Source organism: Phacochoerus africanus, chromosome 16 (assembly GCF_016906955.1).
Source record: "Phacochoerus africanus isolate WHEZ1 chromosome 16, ROS_Pafr_v1, whole genome shotgun sequence".
NCBI classification, from domain to species: domain Eukaryota; kingdom Metazoa; phylum Chordata; class Mammalia; order Artiodactyla; family Suidae; genus Phacochoerus; species Phacochoerus africanus.
Genome location: NC_062559.1, coordinates 50414658 through 50434169, shown reverse-complemented (window position 1 = coordinate 50434169; position 19512 = coordinate 50414658). Strand labels below are relative to the sequence as shown.

General features: G+C 59.6%; 1 protein-coding gene across 2 annotated transcripts; it reads right to left on the bottom strand.

Moving 5' to 3' along the window:
• Positions 1–1253: 1253 nt before the first annotated feature.
• MYO1G (myosin IG) lies at positions 1254–18750 on the bottom strand. 2 transcript variants are annotated; one of them, XM_047763301.1, is made up of 22 exons: positions 18463–18749; positions 16769–16977; positions 16486–16579; positions 15606–15771; positions 15293–15346; positions 14008–14103; positions 13631–13750; positions 12805–13029; positions 12556–12701; positions 11996–12110; positions 11659–11829; positions 11401–11471; positions 9231–9305; positions 8895–9027; positions 7941–8107; positions 7497–7704; positions 4940–5163; positions 4227–4371; positions 3250–3354; positions 2939–3052; positions 1596–1750; positions 1254–1507 (listed from the first exon to the last, which is right to left on the bottom strand). In XM_047763301.1, exons 1-22 carry the CDS (start codon positions 18555–18557, stop codon positions 1351–1353), a joined length of 3045 nt encoding a protein of 1014 aa, XP_047619257.1. In that variant the 5' UTR covers positions 18558–18749; the 3' UTR covers positions 1254–1350. The 2 variants fall into 2 exon arrangements, with proteins under 2 accessions (XP_047619257.1, XP_047619258.1); XM_047763302.1 differs by lacking the exon at positions 14008–14103 and having other exon boundaries at positions 18463–18750.
• Between the last annotated feature and the right edge of the window lie 762 nt (positions 18751–19512).

Here is a 19512-nt window from a genome sequence, read left to right as displayed (position 1 = left end):
TTCCTAGCATGTCCCCCCACCCCTCGGACTGGATCTCAGAATCCTGCAGGTGCAAGAACCTGCCTGGCAGCTGCGACCCTTCTTCCTTTGGACAAATGGTGTTTGGCTCTGGGCCCTGAGCTTGGAGTGGTCCCCAGCAGGGCTGGACCCCCAAATATTGCCAGGTAGTGTGTGCAGTGTCCTGCCTTGGGCTCTGTGAAGTTTTCACTCCCTCACTGAGGCCTCTTCTCAGCCAGGCAGCTGAGCTTCTGAGAAATAAGAAACGTGAAACGTGGGAGAATTTGGAGAGGAAGCAGGAGGTGCTGACAGGCTCTGACAGGCCACACCCACAGCAATCATAAAGGGCCAATGGGTGACAGGGGCCAGAGCTTTTTTTTTTTTTTTTTTTCTTTTTAGGGCCACACTTGTGGCAAATGAAAGTTCCCAGGCTAGGGTTGGAGTTGGAGCTGCAGCTGCCAGCCACGGCCACAGCCACAGCCACAGCCATGGCCACAGCAATGCGGGATCAGCGCCTAGTCTGCAACCCACACTACATCTCATGGCAGCGCCGGATCCTTAACTCACTGAGCAAGGCGGGGGATCAAACCCTCTTCCTCATGGTTCCTAGGTGGGTTTGTAACCGCTGAGCCATGGCGGGAACTCTGGTTGGCTTTCTAGAGAAGCCCAGACACAAAGAAGGGCTCTCAGACTCTGGAAGTTTCTGGCTACTGGCCCAGAGGTAGGGTTCCCAGTGACCCGCACACCCAACACCAACACAGCGTCTGGGACAGTGTGTAGCCCTAGTCAGCCAGCGGGGCTGCTCTGTGCCCCTAGTGTATGCGCTAAGACCCCCAAGCTTTCTCAGTGGCCCACTAGGAACAACGGCACCCTGGAGGGAGACAGAGACCCTAGCTGTGGGTCAGTATAAACCCACAAACGGGGAGTTCCCGTCGTGGCGCAGTGGTTAACGAATCCGACTAGGAACCATGAGGTTGTGGGTTCCATCCCTGGCCTCGCTCAGTGGGTTAAGAATCCGGCGTTGCCGTGGGCTGTGGTGTGGGTCGCAGACGCGGCTTGGATCCCGCTGTGGCTACAGCCCCAATTCACCCCTAGCCTGGAAACCTCCATATGCCGCGGGGGCGGTGCTAGATGAAAAAGACAAAAAAAAAAAGTGTAGTCTTGGATGCAGGGGTCAGCGGAGGACACTGGGGTGACATCTGCCAAGTTGGCAGCGGCCGGAGACCGTTCCCCCACGGACACAAGCGCACGCCAAGCACCGACACAGAACATTTTATTGCACAGCGCCGCTGCCAGCTCGCCCGGCGTGGGCGCCCCTGGAAACCCCTCCGCCCCGGGTGGAGCCGCGCCAGCTCAGCAGCTCGGCCACAGGAGGGTGAAGGCGCCGCGGCTGCAGCGGAAATCCGGCTCTGGCTGCTCCGGCCTGGGCTCCACGGAGACCAGGCGCCGCGCCCCGCGCTGGGTCAGGGGGATGCAGTCGGAGACGCGCACCTCCAGGGGCCGTCCCTCCCTGGAGCGAGCAGATCCGGGAGGGAGGTCAGGGTCAGGGCGGCAGGACCCCGCGGCCCCGCAGCCCCCCGCGCCCCCGCGCCCCTCACCCTTGGCAGTGCGAGGCCAGCACGCCCACCAGCTCCCCGACACGGTTGTCCAGCGGCGGCCGGGAGCGGTGCAGACACACCACCAGGTCGTCGTAGCCCCGCGAGTGCACCACCACCAGCTGGTCCCGCCCGCTGGTCACGCTCAGCCCGGTCACCTGGGGATGGGGGGGGCCTCAGCGTCAGGGGTGCCCCCTACCCCGCACCCAGCGTCTGCCCAGGCCCCACCAATCTCTCCCCACCCAGCACCTAAAAGTGCTGGCGCCACTGAGCAGCTGGCCTTTTCAGTTTCGTTTCCTTCCTTCCTCTATTCCTCCGTCCCTCCCTCTCTTCCTTTCTTTCTGTCTCTCTTTCTTTCTTTCCTGCCCTGAGGCATATGAGGTTCCTGGGCCAGGGATTAGATCTGAGCCACAGTTGCCACCTAAGCCGCAGGTGCAGCAACACTGGATCCTTAATCCACTGTGCCCAGCTGGGGATTGAACCTGTGTCCTAGCGCTGCCAAGATGCTCCTGATCCCATTGCTCCCCAGTGGGAACTCCAGGTTGTCTTTCTTTTTCATTGCTTTTCTTTTTTCTTGTTTTGCTTTATAGGGCTGCACCTGCAGCATATGGAAGATCCCAGGCTGGGGGCTGAATTGGAGCTGCAGCTACCAGCCTACACCACAGCTGCAGCAACACCAGATCTGAGCCATGTCTGTGACCTACACCACAGCCCGCAGCAATGCCAGATCCTTAATCCACTGAGCGAGGCCAGGGATTGAACCTGAGTCCTCATGGATACTAGTTGATTCCTTACTGCTGAGCCACAATGGGAACTCCCCCTCATTGCATGTAAATAGCCACCTGGCTGTGGCCACCGTATCAGATGGTCCCCCACCTTGCCAATTATAGAGACCCTCAGCATCCATCTCTGACCTGGGTTGCCCCTTGTCCTCTGCAAATATGAGCTGCAACTCCGGGGGAGAGGGGTGAGAGAGAGGGGACAGGGTCCTACGGGTGGCAGCTACATGCCGCAGCCAGGCCCGTGTGGTCTGGGTGGCGGGGGAGACCCCCGGGCAGGTGCAGATGTGGGGAAGAGGGCCCATGTGGCATTTGGCTCTGCAAAGAGCGGAGCAGGAAGGGGCGGGGAAAATGAGGGTGAGGGTTTGGGACCGACACCCCTGAGCAATGAAAAGCCTCCGCAGGCTGTTCAGTAAAGGTGGGGGGAGGCTACCATCCTGAGCTGATGCTGAATTCTAGAAAGCCCAGGCCATCCCAGGCAGACGTGAGGGGAGGAGACGGCAGTGCCCGGCAGGACCACCGGGCAACCGAAGCCCCAGGAATGCCTCCACCCCCCACAGGGCTCACCGCATCCAGGGGCACGGTCCGCATCACGCGGTACTGCCGGCCTGGCTCCAGCTTGTAGAGGTGCCGGTCTGTGAGCAGCAGTGCCCGGTCTCGGCTCTTGTTGAAGCGATTCACCTGCGGGACAGATGCTTTCAGGACCACTTGCCTGGCCCCCGTGGGCTCCTCAGCAGGTGTGGCTGGTGGCCTCCCCTCCCTGGGGCTACCTTCCCACTGACCGCGTTGGTCGTTTTCAGAGTTTCGGGAGCAGCCGTGGAGGCTCTCAGCTGGGCCAGGGCTGCCACACGCCCCACGCCCCTGCACGCGCTGCTCACCTTTCGGACGTGGCTGGAGAAGAGCACGGCCCCAAAGCCATCCTTCTCCCTAAGCGTCTTCAGTCGCTGAGCAAACAGACCTGAGGCTGTGGGGTTGTCTGTGGCCTGAGGACAGATGAGGACTGCTTGGGATGGGGTCTTGGGACCATGCTTGATGGTGACTGACAGGGACCCCTGGGAAACTGGCACAGCTACCTTTTTCTTTATTTTTTTTTCTTTTTACTTTTTTTTAGGGCCGCACCCGCAGCAGGGGGGTCTAATCAGAGCTACAGCTGCTGACCTACACCACAGCTCACGGCAATGCCAGATCCTTAACCCACTGAGCAAGGCCAGGGATCAAACCTGCAACCTCATGGTTCCTAGTCAGATTAATTTCCACTTGGCACAGCTATCTTTGACCTCAGAAAGTCCCATCAAGCCATGCGCCAGCCTCCCAGTGGGTCCACCCACCACGCTGGGTTCACCGAGGGCCCACTGCACAGACCCCTGCAGCCCTCCACACCCACCCACCGGCTCTGGTTCTCAGGCCTGGACAGATGCTAAGATGGAAGGGGCCAGCCGGGACCTGGCTCTTCCATGCCAAGCCACCCACCTGGGCAAACCTCGCTCCCCTGAGGCTTCATCCCCTGTAGAACCAGGCTAGGAGCCTACTCACAGTACCCGTGTGAGCCAAGGGGAGCCATGGCATGGGGTGCCGTGAAGGCTGTGCCTAAGAAGGGGGTCTGTGCCTGAGAACGGGGCTGTTGACCCGAGAACACAGGAAGGGGCATAGGAGTGGAGCAGAGAGGGAGGTGCTTGGTAAAGGCCAGGCTAGCTGGGTCTGGGTGACAACCCTTAACCTTCAGAGCAAGAGGTGGAAAAGAGAGGTACAGCCCACCGGACAGCCAGGCCCAGGGAGAGGACAGCTAAGGACACAGGGGGAGGTCTCTGTCTCGAGCCCCTCCTTGGCACCCAGCCCCCACAGCCCAGGCACTTACGGAGGACAAGTAGTCCCGGGCCCAGGCCCGCCGGCAGCCCCAGTCCTGCCGTAGCTCCTGCAGGGCCGCCATGGCGGCCACCTTGGCCTTGATTTGAGCCATGTCTGAAGGCGGAATATTCTTTACCAGCTGCCGGGCCCGCCACCTGGAGGGGGCCAGGTTGGTTAGATGGACCCCCGTGCAGGCCTCACCCTTCCCCCCTCCTGGTTCTGCCCTCTCCCCCAGACACACATTAATGCCTTCTCATGTCCCTTCCCCCACAGGAGAAGGCCAAGCCCCTCGGCCTGGCACTGGCCACCCTCTGTGACCCACCCTCCCTGCTCTCAGTGGCAGGTGGCCTCTCCTGCCCTGAGCACGCTGGTTGCCCTTCAGCTCTTCTCCTAGAGAACTCCTACTGAGCCTTCAGAGCCCTGCTCAGTTGCGGTTTCCTCCACCTCTGTCTCTGACCCGCCACCTTCCCCGCAGGCCTCTAGCAAGGAAACAGAGGCCTGCATCCCTCCAATGTCCAGCAGTGTGCTGGGGTCATTAGGAATCTGCCACCAGCTGTGGGGTGTGGGCAGTCAGCTGATCCACGCAGCCCCGTTTTCCTGCTTATGCAACGGGACCATGTGTCTCCTGGCTGGCACCAGGGAGTTCCGATGACTTGGTTCCAGGGTTCCGTGGGCTCTAGCCGCGTGGGAAGGAGCGAGGGGGTGGTGGCAGAGGGCGAGTACCTGCAGAAGAGGGCCTGGCAGATGTCTTGGAAAGGCTGCAGCACGGCAGGGGGCTGCGGCCAGACGAGGTCACGGCCATAGTGCGGGGGCTGCCGTGCAGTCTGGAATCGCCGCTGCAGCTCTGCCAGGTGAACACGCACCTTATGCCTCCGGAACCAACGCATGATGGTGTAGACAGCCCGCAGTCGCCGGCAATACCGCCTGGCCAGGGTGCCTCGCCATGCCTGGGGGGGCGGGGAGGGGGGAGCAGCCCTCTGTCAGGCCCTGCAGGCCCCGCCTCCCTCACCCTAGGAGACCTTGAAATGGAGGGGCACCCCAAGAATGTAACCATCGAAACTCAGAGGCAACTGGAGACCCTACGAGGCAAGCAGCCCGGCAGACCCAGCAGAGATTAGAGCAGACTTAAGCGGTGTCGCCCTTGACCGTGATGTGTGGACCCTGACTCGAACAGACTGAGGACACGATTCCCCAGCCATGGGATCACAGACCGGACAGAACAGCAACGAGTCAGTGTGAACTCTCTGAGTCCCGTTTCTGCGATGGTATGGGCCACGCTCTTAAAAACCACCCCTGTGTGTTAGAGGAGACAGCAGAAGTAAAAATGCAATGCAGTGTGTCCTCACTGATTGACTTGGGTTTTGTCTTCTTTTCTTTTTAGGGCTGCACCTGCGGCATATGGAAGTTTCCAGGCCAGTGATCAAATCAGAGCTGCAGCTGCCAGTCTACACCACAGCAACTCGGGATCCAAGCTGCATCCAAGACCTATGCTGCCGCTTGTGGCAAAGCCGGATTCTTAACCCACTGAACAAGGCCAGGGGTCAAATCTGCATCCTCATGGACACTATGTTGGGTTCTTAACCCACTGAGCCACAAGTGGGAACTCTGAATTCTGGGTTTTTAAAAGATGTAATAGGTAATAGCGGGACATTTTCAGATATTTGAGTTTGGCTTGCATATTAGATATTCAGATTTGTAGATTACGTTTGCTCAGCGTTGGGTTTCTGGAGTGTGCTGATGTCAGGGCGGTTATAAGGTGAATGTCCTTGTGCTTTGGGAGGATTTGGGAGTCATGACTCTACAGAGTTCAGGAAAAAATGCAAATACATGCATATATGAGTCTCTTATGTGGAAGTGGAGAAAGCGAGATAAAGACACAAAGACAGAGACAGAGACAGGGTTGGGGGGAGCACACAGTTGTAGCAATCCAGGTGAAGAGTAATCATTGTATGAGTCTTTTCACTTTTCTGCAGGTTTGAAATGTTAAAAAGTTGGGAGTTCCCAACTTGGCTCAGTAGAAACGAATCCAATTAGCATCCATGATAATTCGGGTTCGATCCCTGGCCTCACTTAGCGAGTCAGGGATCTGGCGTTGCCGTGAGTTGTGGTGTAGGCCGGCAGTTGCAGCTCTGATTCAACCCCTAGCCTGGGAACTTCTACATGCCACGAGTATGGCCGTAAAAAGCTAAAATAGGAGTTCCCATTGTGGCTCAGTGGTTAACGAATCCGACTAGGAACCATGAAGTTGCGGGTTCGGTCCCTGCCCTTGCTCAGTGGGTTAATGATCCGGCATTGCCATGAGCTATGGGGTAGGTTGCAGATGCGGCTCGGATCCCACGTTGCTGTGGCTCTGGCATAGGCTGGCAGCTACAGCTCCGATTCGACCCCTAGCCTGGGAACCTCCATATGCCGCGGAAGCGGCCCAAGAAATGGCAAAAAAAAAAAAGCTAAAATAAATAAATAATAAATGAATAAAAAGTTATGAGAAGAGGTGGGAGAATCCTTATCTTTTGAAAATACATACTGAAATGATTATAAATGAAATGATTTGCTTCAAAATAACTGGGATAGAAGTGTGGTGTCTTTGGAGTTTCCATCGTGGCTCAGTGGTTAATGAACCCGACTAGTATCCATGAGGACGCGGGTTCAATCCCTGGCCTTGCTCAGCGGGTTAAGGATCTGGCATTGCCGTCAACTGTGGTGTAGGTTGCAGACGCGGCTCGGATCCCGAGTTGCTGTGGCTGTGGTGTAGGCCGGCGGCTACAGCTCTGATTCAACCCCTAGCCTGGGAACCTCCATATGTCGCAGGTGCTGCCCGAAAAAGAAAAAAAGACAAAAAAAAAAGCATGATGTCTGAATGGTTGATGCAGGCCAGTGGGAGTGTGGGGATTTAGTATATACCAGCCTGGACACTTTCCAGGTCTGAAATCTCTCAGGATAAATAGACTAAAAGAAGGGGGGGTAAAAGGAAGGAAAGAAGGAAGCCAGATTCCCTAATATCTTGTTTTGAGCAGCTGGGCCTGAGGCTGGCGGCCACAGGATGGCAGCGACCTGAACAACATTCACCCGTTTTGCTTAAGTCTCTTTCAGTCTCGGTTTGTCACCCAGGAGCAGCAACCCCCCATACTTGGAAGTGTGCCTTTGGTCCCGTCAGTGTGCCCGCACGGTCCCCTAACTCCGGGTGGTCCCCATCCGCCTCTCCCCTCCCCCACAGGGAAAGTGCCCAATGCTCTCCTTGCCATCCCCCCACCCCCTCCATGACGGGCGTCCAGCCCCGCACCTTCTGCAGCAGCAGCACGATGATGGGGATGAGACATGCCCGGCTCTGCTCCAGTGTGACCAGCGTCCGGGGTGAACGGATGAAGAGCTTGCTATGGCCAAAGGCCACGTCCCCCTGCAGCCCGTGCTGCTCTAGGAGGGCGCCCACGGCCGCCTTATCGGAGCCCAGCAGGTGGTTTGGCCACGTGTACTCACAGGTCATCTTGTACCTGTCACAGCAGGACCGGGTCGTGGGCGCTGGACGCAGGGGAGCACGTGGCACCGCCCCACCCACGGCCCGCTCCCTCCTCGCGCCACGCGCACTCCCACCACGCCCACCCCAGCCCGCGCATCAGGTGCCCTGATGACTGTCAGTGCCCCAAGGTCAGCAGCACTGACATCTGAAAAGCTCTTGGCTGCAGCTGGAGCTCCTCAAGCAAACGCCCATGGCGGAGAGGGGCTGTACCTGAGCAGGAAACGCGGATAGGGCTGGCGGGAAGCGAAGCCAGCCCTGCGGACCCGTACATTCTCCAGCAACCCCAGGTATGCGACCTGGTGGCGACAGTGGCCCTCGTCCAGCTTCTCAGCCACCTTATCCTCATTGGGCTTGATGCAGCGGACATAGAAGGGCTCCTGTAAGAGACAGAGGGCACGTGGAGAGGCCAGTGTCACAGCCCCAGGGTCAACAGGCAGGTGACAGGCAGCAAGTGAGCTCAGGCCTGCCATCTCCCTCGCTCCCCTGCGACCTGCCATCTGCATGGAGAAGAGGCTCTCCCAGCGGGAGGGAGAGGCGAAGAGACCAAGGGCAGACAGAGAACGCGGGGCCAGGAGGAGCTGGGGGATGAGGGGATGGAGGGCAGAATGGGACCTAGGAGCCCAGTGCCCAGTGTGGGCAGGAGGCTGGCCCAGGACCAAGTCCGAAAAGGCAGCAGCGAGCCCCATCAGCCCTTCCTCTCACCCTCCCCGGGGCCGGGCTGAGTGTCTGGATATTCTGCCAGCCCTGGCATCTTCCCACTGCCCCCTCTGTCTTTGGGCCCCAAGCACCACAAGAAACTAGTGCCTCTTTCCTGTCCCTGTGGCCCCAGCTTCCAGAAGCTCATCCTGGCTCCAGGCAGGACCAAAGCTGGATCAACCCAAACTCTGAGCAAAGTCCCTCCCAGCCCACCCTCAAGGGGCCAACAGGGCCAGGGGAAGGCTGCTGGAACCCCGTGTTTACATAATCCTCCACTCCGCCCAGGGCATCTTAACCTGTGCAGTGGCAGGTCCCTCCCCACTGGAGGGCGTATGACTCACAGCAGATGGGAAATGAACACCCTCCCTCCCCATGATGTACAGAGGTGTAGGGGGCCCAGCTTGACAACCAGGCACAGACAGAAGGCTCGGGAAGGATCCAGGGTGAGGGCAGGGGTGGGGACTGTACCTTGGAGGCCAGGTTTTCCACCAGGGCCACCATGGAGTTCTTGAAGAGCGTGCCGGCCGTCAGGGGGCGCTTAGTCACCTCTGTGATATCCTGCTGCCCGTCCGGCCACATGGCCCGCAGAGTGGGATCCAAGCTGTGGACACAGGCTGCATGCCCAGCTGCCCTCCAGGAGGACAGCTCGCAAACCAGCTCGGCCACGTGTAAGCATCATGGCCTCAGCGTTGAACCTCAGGCTGCCCAAGAGGGTCAGACTGGAGTGTCTGAAGGCCCTTCCAGCCAAAGCCCCAGGGCCCTGGACCTCTGGCACCCACATGCATACCCAGAGAGTCGGCTCACCTGTTGTACAGCAGCCGCTTGAAGTCCTGGAAGAGGGAGTCTCTGTTCTTGTCAATGAAGCCCTCTACCGAGTACCTGGGGGGCCAGGGCCAGTGAGGAGGCAAGGGGCCGCGCCCCCTCCCACCTGGCCGGCCTCCCTCCTCTTCCTCCCCCTCCCCCGCCTGCTTTCCTTCTTGTCACACAAGACCTGTTCCCTCACAAGTTTCTTCTCTTGACAGATGAGCCAAGTGCTTATGCTCACGGCTCTGGCACCATGTCCCATCACTGAATCCTGGCTCTAGCACATACATGCTGTGTGACCTGGGAAAGTTACCTAAACTCTCTGTGCCTCAACAGACATCATATGCTCGGAACTGTGCCTACTGAAATTCCATAAATACTAGTAATTGCAGTTACAACCAGGCACTCCGGAGGTGTTGGTCTGTTTTGCGCCTGTGGCACTGAGAGCCTCAGATTCATCATCCTGACCTCTGACTGCTAGAAAACAGCACCAAAATCTAGGTTTCAGAAGTTCCCGCAGTGGTGCAATGGATCGGGGTGCAGGTTCAATCCCCGGGCCTGCACAGTGGGTTCAAGGATTCAGCATTGCTGAAGCTGTGGCGTAGGTCACAACTGCAGCTTGGATCTGATCCCTGGCCTGGGAACTTCCATATGCTGAGGGGCAGCCAAAAAAAGAAAAAGGAAAGAATCATGGCGATTTCTGGAGGACAGCCAGGGTCTTGGCACTCAGTGAGTGGCCTGAGGTGCACAGTGTCCACCTGGCTTGGAAGCTGGTTAGAAACACAGCCTCTCCCTCCTCTGTCGCTTGTCACCCGCCCGCACCTCCACATGCAGGCCTTGCTCAGAGGGTGACAAAAATGGATTCTGGGCTAGGAGGAGAGGTCCTGCCCTGGCTGCACCTTGGAATCTCCAGCCCCTCCCCCAGAAATGGGTCTTTTTTACAGCTCCCCAGAAAATTCTATGATACAACTGGTGCTGAGAACAGCTATCTTTTTTTTTTTTTTTTGGTCTTTTCTAGGGCCCCACCGTGGCATATGGAAGTTCCCAAGCTAGGGGTCGAATTGGAGCAGTAGTCGCAGGCCTATGCCAGAGCCACAGCAATGTGGGATCCGAGCCTCGTCTGCACCCTACACCACAACTCACAGCAACGCCGGATCTTTAACCCACTGAGCAAGGGCAGGGATCAAACCTGCAACCTCATCGTTCCTAGTCAGATTCGTTAACCACTGAGCCACAACGGGAACTCCCCAGCTATCCTTTATTTTTATTTTTTGTCTCTTTAGGGCTGTACGTGCGGCATGTGGAAGTTCTTAGGCTTGTGGTCCAATTAGAGCTGAGCTGCATCTGCGACCTACACTGCAGCTTGTGGCAATGCTGGATCCTTAACCCACTGAGCAAGGCCAGGGATGGAATCCACATCCTCATGGATACTAGCTGGGTTCTTAACCTGCTGAGTCACAATGAGAATCCGAGAACCGCTATCTTTTTTGTTGTTGTTGTCGTTGTTGTTATTGTTGTTGTTGTTGTTGTTGCTATTTCTTGGGCCGCTTCCGCGGCATATGGAGGTTCCCAGGCTAGGGGTTGAATCGGAGCTGTAGCCACCGGCCTACGCCAGAGCCACAGCAACATGGGATCCGAGCCACGTCTGCAACCTACACCACAGCTCACGGCAACGCTGGATCGTTAACCCACTGAGCAAGGGTAGGGACCGAACCCGCAACCTCATGGTTCCTAGTCGGATTCGTTAACCACTGCGCCACGACGGGAACTCCCGAGAACTGCTATCTTAAAAGCCCCATTTCACCCCTTTCACTGGTGAATCTGGTGAAGGGCATATTTTCAGTGTCTTAAAAAGGGGAAGGGGAGTTCCGGCTGTGGCTCAGTGGTAATGAACCCAAGTAGTACCCATGATGACTTGCTTTTGATCCCTGGCCCTCCTCAGTGGGCTAAGGATCTAGCATTGCTGTGAGCTTCAGTGTAGACTGCAGATGCGGCTGGGATCTGGCGTTGCTGTGGCTGTGGTGTAGGCTGGCAGCTACAGCTCTGATTGGACCCCTAGCCTGGGAACTTCAGTGTTGCCGTGGACACGACCCTCAAAAGACAGGAAAGAAAAAAGGGGAAGGGGCTGATGGGAAGACCAGACACTCAGGGCGGTGGGGGGGCTGCTTACGTGACATCTCCTGCATAGTGCTTGATCCGGAAGTCTCGGCCAAACTCCATGGTCTTGTCTGTGGGGCAGAGCTGTGGGCAGGGGACAGGCCAGGGTAAAGACACCGAAGGTGTGGGAGAGAAGAGGGGGAGACAGTCATGCAGAGGAGGCTGAGCCATCACCAAGCTCCCCACCCCAGACAGGTAGCATGTGGGGCACCTGCCAGAGCTGGGACCAGTGGGGGCGGGGGGGGGGCGACTGCCTGGGGCAGAGGTGCACCTGGCGGCTGGTGTAGTGTGGGTGGTGGCGGTGGTGTGTGTCTAGGGTCTGCAAGAAGATCCTGTCGGTGATGGGGCCGGCAGTGCTGCACGCCTCGTCCAGCACGGCCAGAATGCCCCGGTGCGGCCGCTCCACCAGGTCCACGATGGTGGCGTTGTTGAAATACTCCACCTGCCGCAGGGCAAGCAGGGCAGCTCCTGAGCCCGGTCGGCCAGCCTCTGTCCCACATTTCTGCCCAGCGCCCGCTCCGCCCAGCCCTCCCCTGCACACCCTCCCGCCCAGTACCACGCTTCTCCCTCTGGGGTTTGCAGTGTGCGAGAATGGCCTAGGCACTCACGCTCTGCCAGGTGATGCCCTCCCTCTCGTATTCCTCCTGCTCCTGCTTCAGGATGAGCTGGATGAAGAGCTGCTGCAGCTTCTCGTTGCAGTAATTGATGCAGAACTGCTCGAAGCTGGGGCATGGATGGGCTGTTCAGAGTCATGCCTTGCCCACCCACCTTAGGGCTTTTGCTCATGAGGGCTGGAGGCTTCCCCCCAGCTAGATCCCCTGAAGTTCCCCTAATGGCTCTGGAGCCAGGCGCCCTGGCGGCCTCACTGTGGGGGTGCATCTCCCTCTCTGGGCTGCTCCTTTACCTGCTGCCCCAAAGTCCAGCACGCACGCCTTAGAGTGGATTTGGGCATCTCAGCAAGTGGAAGTGAGCTGAGATCTTGCCTTTCTGGGAGCCACTGGATGGTGGCATAGCTGAGGCCGGCTTGAGGGCGTGAGCCTGGGGCAAGGGACCAACTGCGCCAAATACCAGACATTCTGCTCCCCAGCACAGCCAAGCTCCCCAGGACTGAGACGGTCCTGGAGGCTGGGGTGACCAGAGTGTATGATGTGGTGGCTGGACTACCCACCTGTTGACAGGGAACACCTCGAAGCCGTAGATGTCCAGCACACCGATGACCGTGTCCTTGCCATCACGCCGGGGGTCCCGGCCCCGGGGTTCCATGACACCGTTGATCCGGTCCACCACCCACTCAAAGAGTCGCTGGTACACTGCCTGGGCAGAGGCCAGGAGCCAGCTGCTTCTGACTGCCTCTGGCCTTGTCTCCTCCAGGAAGGCCTCTTGGGTTCCCCGCCATCACCACCCACCCCGAGAGTACCTTGGCACAGGCGTCCCGGGCGTAGCTGGCCTCGGCCGCAGTGTGGCCCTTCTCAATGAGGTCCCTGCCTCCCGAGGCCACAGTGCGAGCCAGCAGGCAGCGCAGCACCATCTCTCGGGGTGTGGCAGTCAGCTCAGCCACGTGGTCCACCAGCACCTCCTCAGTCACCGCCAGGCGCCCCTGCTCCTGACCGCCCTCCTCCAGCTCCACGAACTCAATGTTTCCCTGGTGATGGGGGAACCGTGAAGTGTCAGGCTCTGTGTCTTGGGGAGCCCGCATGACTTTGCTGGGGGAGAAGGAAGGGAGGGCAGGGACAGGGTATAGCAAAGGCTGGCTTCTGCCATATACACAACCGGAGATACGGAAGCAGTTCCAGGAATACACCAGAGGCTTCCCACCCGGGATGTCATGGGAATGATGCCACTGCATCCTGCTGCAGCCAGCTGTGTGCCGCCTATTCCTCATACTTCCGCAGAGAGAACAGAGGCCCAGAGATGCTGAGTCACCTGCCCAAAGCCACCCAGCTCTTAAATGACAGAAGCAAGAGCCGTGTCTGCACGATGTTCAGCTTCACTAAGTCCAGACTGCCCTTGCCCGCTCAGTATGAGCTAATCTAGACACGGACCACGCATGCTCCGGGCATGCAGAGCCTGCGGCTCAGGGCCCGGCCTTGAGGGAACCCACAGCCAGAGCGACTCGCTTTCAGCAGAGCAAGGAGTGGGCCAGTTACATGGCTGCATTGTCAGAGGCCAGTCTTCTCTTGGGCAGGCGCCCACGAGGGCACCACGTGAGGAAGTGGCCGCAGAGCCCTCACGGCCAAGCTCACCAGGTGCAGAATGGCAGCCAGGATTCGGCGCACAGAGGCCACCTCCTCAGGACTGAAGCCGATCACCCGCATGGCCTCCATCACTGCCTGGTAGTGGCTCTTCTCGTCGCTGTCCAAGACCTGGGGGAGAAGGGGCTCAGCTCCCCAGGGCCACACTGAGCCTGGATTCCTCTGTCCCAGCACGCATGCTCAGCCACAGCACCCTGTCCCCACATTGAGCCACCCTTCCTCCAACACTGCCAGCCTGCTGAATCAGGGCCCCACCAGTCCTGCTGAACTGTTCACACCATCCTAGGGCCTGCTGAAGCCCCTGGTCACCAGCACCAGGGCGCTGGGATTAGGCGTGTTTGGGGCCTGGGCTCCCTGCCCCCACTCACACTGAGCCCCGCTCCCTGGCGGGTGAAATTATACAGTGCAGGGTTTCTCTGCAGGTGCAGTTCTTGCAGCTCCTCGTCCTCACAGCCCCGCAGCACCTGGAGGACCCCGACACCCCTCCGTTAGGCCCCTGAGCTCCAAAGACCCCACCCACGTACACAGGACAAACAGACACATCCTTCAACCACTGCTGACCCAACCAACACATGATGTGGGACAGTGTGGACACTGCCTGGGTCCAGGAGAAGCCACTTCTAGGTCAGACATGGAGTAGACAATACCAGAGTCCAGGGAGACCCCACTTCATTGTCAGACACAGTGTAGACACCCCCCTGTCCACTTCAGTGGTCAGACATTATGTAGATACCACCTGAGTCCACAGAGACCCACTTCAGAGGGCCCAAGGTAGACCCCACTCATATCCAGGGGGATCCCACTTCAGGGAGTCAGGAAGAATGTAGATGCCACCCAAGTCCAAGGAGACCCCACCTCAGTAGGTTGGCCTCTGGTGTAGACACCGCCAATATCCAGGCAGATCCCACTTCAGTGAGATGCAGAGCCCATGGTCAGGCAGGGTGCAGACACTGCCCATATCCAAGAAGAGTCCACCTTAGTGGGTCAGACAGGGTGCAGACACAACCTGAGTCCAGGGAGATCCCACCACAGTTGGACTGAAACAGTGTAGACACCACCAATGTCCAGGAGACTCTTAGTTCTGTGTTCAGACACAACGTAGACACCAGCTGAGTCCTGGATCTCATCTCATTGCATCAGACACATGTATATGTCCGTGGGGTTCCCACTTCAGTGGTCAACAGGGTGTAGACATTGCCCATAACCAGTGTGAAGTTAATTCCATGGGTCAGAAACAGTGTAGACCACCAATGTTCAGAGAGTTCCTCAGAGAGTCAGTGAGGAATGGTCAGATGATGGAGATACGCCTGTGTCCTGGGAGAACCCACTTCCGTGGTCAGACACAGTGTAGACACCACCTGAGTCCAGAGAGACCCCATCTTAGTGGGTCTTACTCGGTGTGGACACCACTAGTGTCCGGGTAATGCTATTTCTGGGGTCAGACGTGGTGTAGACACTGCCTGAGTCCAGGGAGACCCCGTGTCAGGGTCAGATGAGGTGTATGCACAGCCAATTCCAGGGAGTTCCGGTCCTGGTGTGAATGGGGGATGGGGGATGGCACAGGGGGAGGCACAGAGAGGGGGCAGGGAGGGAACCGAGTGGAGCAAGGAGAAGGGCTTCCATGCGGGGGCCCCCCCGCCTGCTTCGGCTCACCTGGTAGAAGGAGTGGAAGTTCCTTTCGCCCACGTGCTGCTTGAGGACCCGAGACTGAGGAGAGAGGGGCAGCTGGACCCATGCCTGGGTACTGACCCCCAGTCCAGGGTACCTGCCCTAGAGCCCCGGGGGCAGGGCAGGTAGGCGGGTGGTGGCAGAGCTGGCCACAGCGGGAGCTCCCCCTTTCAAACCTGGGGCTTCAGGGAAGGTATGTTCTTGCCCCCGGGGTGCCTGCAAGTCCCGGGAGGGTCAGCATGGCTGGGGAGCGCTGCCTGGCCCCCCACCTGCCCGGAGTCTCAGCAGCAGAGCTCACCTTCTCCAGCAGGTAGCTGTGGATGTGTCCCCCGACGGGGTCTCCTTTGAAATCAAAGTTGATGTCCATGTACTTGCCGAAGCGGCTGGAGTTGTGGTTGCGATTGGTTCGAGCATTGCCGAAGGCCTCCAGCACGCAGGTGGACTTGAGCAGCACGTCCTTGACCCTGTGTGGGGCAGAAGGGCCGGGGCTAGAATGCAAAGACCTCACAATGCGGACTGAGCCCTGGTCCAGCATCGCACCTGAGGCTTCCCCATCACACAAGGAGTGGGGGGGCCCCCCGGCAGGCTGTGGAACGGCCCTTGATTCTGAGACGCTGGAAGAGTCCCCTGTCAGGCATGTTGTGGTGTAAAGCCTGAGCCTGGGCAGGCACAGGCCCTCCCTTCCCAGATCAAAGCCGCGGCCTGCAGTGAAGAGCTGTGTCTAGCTGCTCACCATTGACCTCCAGCCGCAGGAGTGGACGCTGCCAGCCTTGTGTCCTGGGGAACTTCCATCGCGGTTCCCACCCCACCCCTGCCCCGAACCCCACTTTATCCCACCTCCACAGGCGGAGCCGGGGCTCCCACACAGGAAGCTGCTCCTACAAATCCCCACGGGTGAGCAGCTGGCACGCAGGTGGCCTGGCATCCTGAGCCCTTCTGACCAGCTGGCCAGCCTCCCCACTGAGGGCGCCCTGCCCCTCACCTGCTTTCTATCCCCAGAGGAAGGGTACCTACGCCGGGCCTCGCCTCTCCCTGGGTCGAGAGGTCCAGGCTGTGGGTCACCTGGAGCCTTGCTGACAGAGGAGCCCGCTGAGCTTGGCCTGAGCTGGGGTCCATGACGCCTCCTGCTCCCCCACCAGGCATGAGGCCTGAGCCCCCTGCCCCCGCCAGGTCCTCACCTCTCCACCTCGGCCCTCTGGCTGGGATTGGTGACGGCAGCGATGTACTGCATGATGTGCTTGCTGGCTTCTGTCTTCCCTGCCCCACTCTCCCCTGCCGGACAGATGGACAGTCAGAAGTTTTGGCCGCTTCCCTTTACCCAGCTCCCTGCCCCCCACCCCCACCCCCGGACTCCCAGGTGCTCCAGTCACCTCTTCATCATTGACAAACGAAGACCCTGCGCTCCGGAGCCCGGGGGAGGCTGGGAGCCCGCGCCTGGGCCCCTGGCGGCGGGGCAGGTACCTGAGATAACAATGCAGGTGTCCCTGGACCGACGCTTCATCGCCCTGTAGGCGGCGTTGGCCACGGCGTACAGGTGGGGAGGCCGCTCGTAGAGCTCTCGGCCCTGGTACTTGGCGATAGCCTCGGGCCCGTACAGGGGCAACTCCTGGTAGGGATTCACGGACACCAGCACCTCGCCAATATAGGTGTAGATGCGCCCCTTCTCGAACCTGGCACAGGCAGGGCCAGTCCTCAGCGCTCAGGGCCTCGGGGACACACACCTAGGTCCTGGGGCCTGGGACCCACGTGCTGGGCCCCTGGGGGGAGGGGAGGCCCACCCCCAGGGCTGAGAGCAGAGAAGGGGGCGGGGAGTCTTCCCGGTGCCCACTTGCTGGATGCCCCCCCCCCCCACGGCAGTGTAGCGTTGGGATCCAAGCTGCTGTCCACGGGGGTCCTGACCTCCCAGGAATCATGCCTACCCATTTTATCAATGGACTGACTTGCCCACGGCCACGGCCCAGACGGCGGTGTGGGGGATGGGCTGGGGCACTGGGAGGAGGTGGGGTGGGAGGCGGAGGGAGGGGCCTCCGGCTGTTTCCGTCTCGAGACCTGGGCGGGGACCCAGAAGCAGAAGCCAACCCCGCCCGGCCCCACCCAGGCAGCAGGGACCCGGAGGAGGGCTGACACCCGGCTGGCGGCTGCAGCGCCTCCACCCTCCCCGGCACCTCCCCAGACCTCTCAGGCCTTGCCTCCAGGAACCTGATCACCGGCCCGGGTGCCGGCGTCCATCCCTCTCTTGCCCCAGGGAGGAGCACTGGCCCGCCGGCTCCCGTGGTGTCCCGACCGCCCTGCCCTGACGGCCTGTCCGGGCTTCCTCTTCCCCCGCCGCCTCTGACACGCGAGTTCCCCAGCTTGGCGCCCTCCACCCTTTCTCGACGACTGCCCGAGACCCCTGCTGGAGACACTGTCCCATCTGCGAGCTGTGCCGCCTGGGGCTCAATGTTTCATGGTTAATATGGAGGTGGTGCTACTGTCCCAGAAGCTAGTTCCTAAGAACGAAGGGGAATCATGCTTGGTTCTGTGCACCATACAAAAGAGAAGCTCATTTCCTGTCTGACTCTCCGCTCCATCCCACAGCCCTGGCCTTGGTCCAGGGCCAGTGCTGCCTGACTCCCACAATCTGGGCTCAGTGGGACCAGTCCCCAAGCTCCACACAGCAGGCTGCCTTCTGCTTCCCCTGGCTGTCCAGACATGAAGCCAGCTCCTGGTGCGGCCCTATGTCACCACCTCTTCCCCTGCCTGCCCTCCACCTTCTGGCAAATGGGGTCCCATGTCACTTCTACCAGCCACACCCCAAAGCACCGCACGTGCCCCCCCCCCCGAAAGTGTCATCTCAACTTGTCCACTTGCACCCCAGAGCGGGACCTGGCCACTTCCCTGGGAGCTCTCAGAGCTCAGCACAGCCCCACAAGGGAGGGGGAGCGTCTACCCGGTCTGGGTGCCTGGCACCTGCCAGGAGGAGGGGTCCGAGGCACTTGGGCTTTTGGGGAGGCACAGTTCTGGGGAGCCCGCTCCAGCACTGGCTGGCTGCCCTGGCCCTGAGGGGACAGTCCTTCCTGCCCTGATGTCCCCCAGCGATCACCCAGACGGTGGGCTGATGGATGGAGACCTGTGGTGGGGGAGGGGGGGACGGGGAGCCCGTGTCCTGGGCTTACCTGCGTTTCAGGTTCTCCATGAAATCCTCCATGGTCACTTGGTCCAAGAGCACAAAGTCGGGCTTGCCACACTCGGGGCCTTCCTCGTCCTCCATCCTGCCGGCAGAGGCACCCGGGCCAGGTTGCCCGACTTTCCTGTGCAGAGGGGCGGAGGGGAGGGGTGCTCTTGCCCCGGCCCAGCCCTCTCTGCCCACAGCCCTCCCTGCCTGCCGCCCCAGCGGTGTGGTGAAGTAGGAAGTGGGTTCTTTTGGCCCCGGGGAGGGGTTGTCCTCTCCACTTGCCGTCCCCTCCCCAGGGGCTCTGACCCCTGCTTCCTGGTTCCCCTCAGGGCGTGCCTAACGGTCGAGGCGGTTGAGGTGCTGATGCTCTGGAAGGTTCCTGCTCGCCCTCTCTGGGAAACTCCGACCCTCTGTGAGCTCATCCTCTCCCCCAGCAGCGGGCTCTGCGGGGCCCGCCGGCCACACCTGAGTCACCTGTGGGACCTGTAAGGAGAGATTTCTTGACACCGTCGTGGCTGCAAAGCCCCGTGTCTGTAAACTCTCAGACCTCAACACGAGGTGGATTTTAGGGTAGATGCCTTGATAAAGAGTAAAAAAAAATGCTGACACAAGATCTGTGGGGGAGGAACCCAGGCCATAATTCCTCAAAGTGTGCGAGACGCCACTGGGACCTAAACGACGAAGCCAGCTTCCTGTCACGGCCACGGGACTGGTGGCCTGGATTCATCACGCTGTGCCTGAGTCTTGCGGCTGGTCCAGGCTTCTGGATGTTTCCCAGGAGGTTCCTTTGTGTCCTTGGGGCCCATCTGCCTGTCCCTTTTAGTAATAAGGCCCAGGAACTGCCCCAGGAGCCCTCCTGTCCTGCCTCTGTGACATGAGGACTGTCACTTTGTTCTGTAGACCAGGCGGCCCCTTTAGAAATGGCCAGACTGGCCAGCTCTGATTTGACCACATGGCAGGCATGGGGGGGGGTGACAGCAGGGAGGGCAGTTCTTTCTCATCCCTCCACTCACACGGGGGATTTGAGTCACCTGTGTGCTACCTTTGGGAT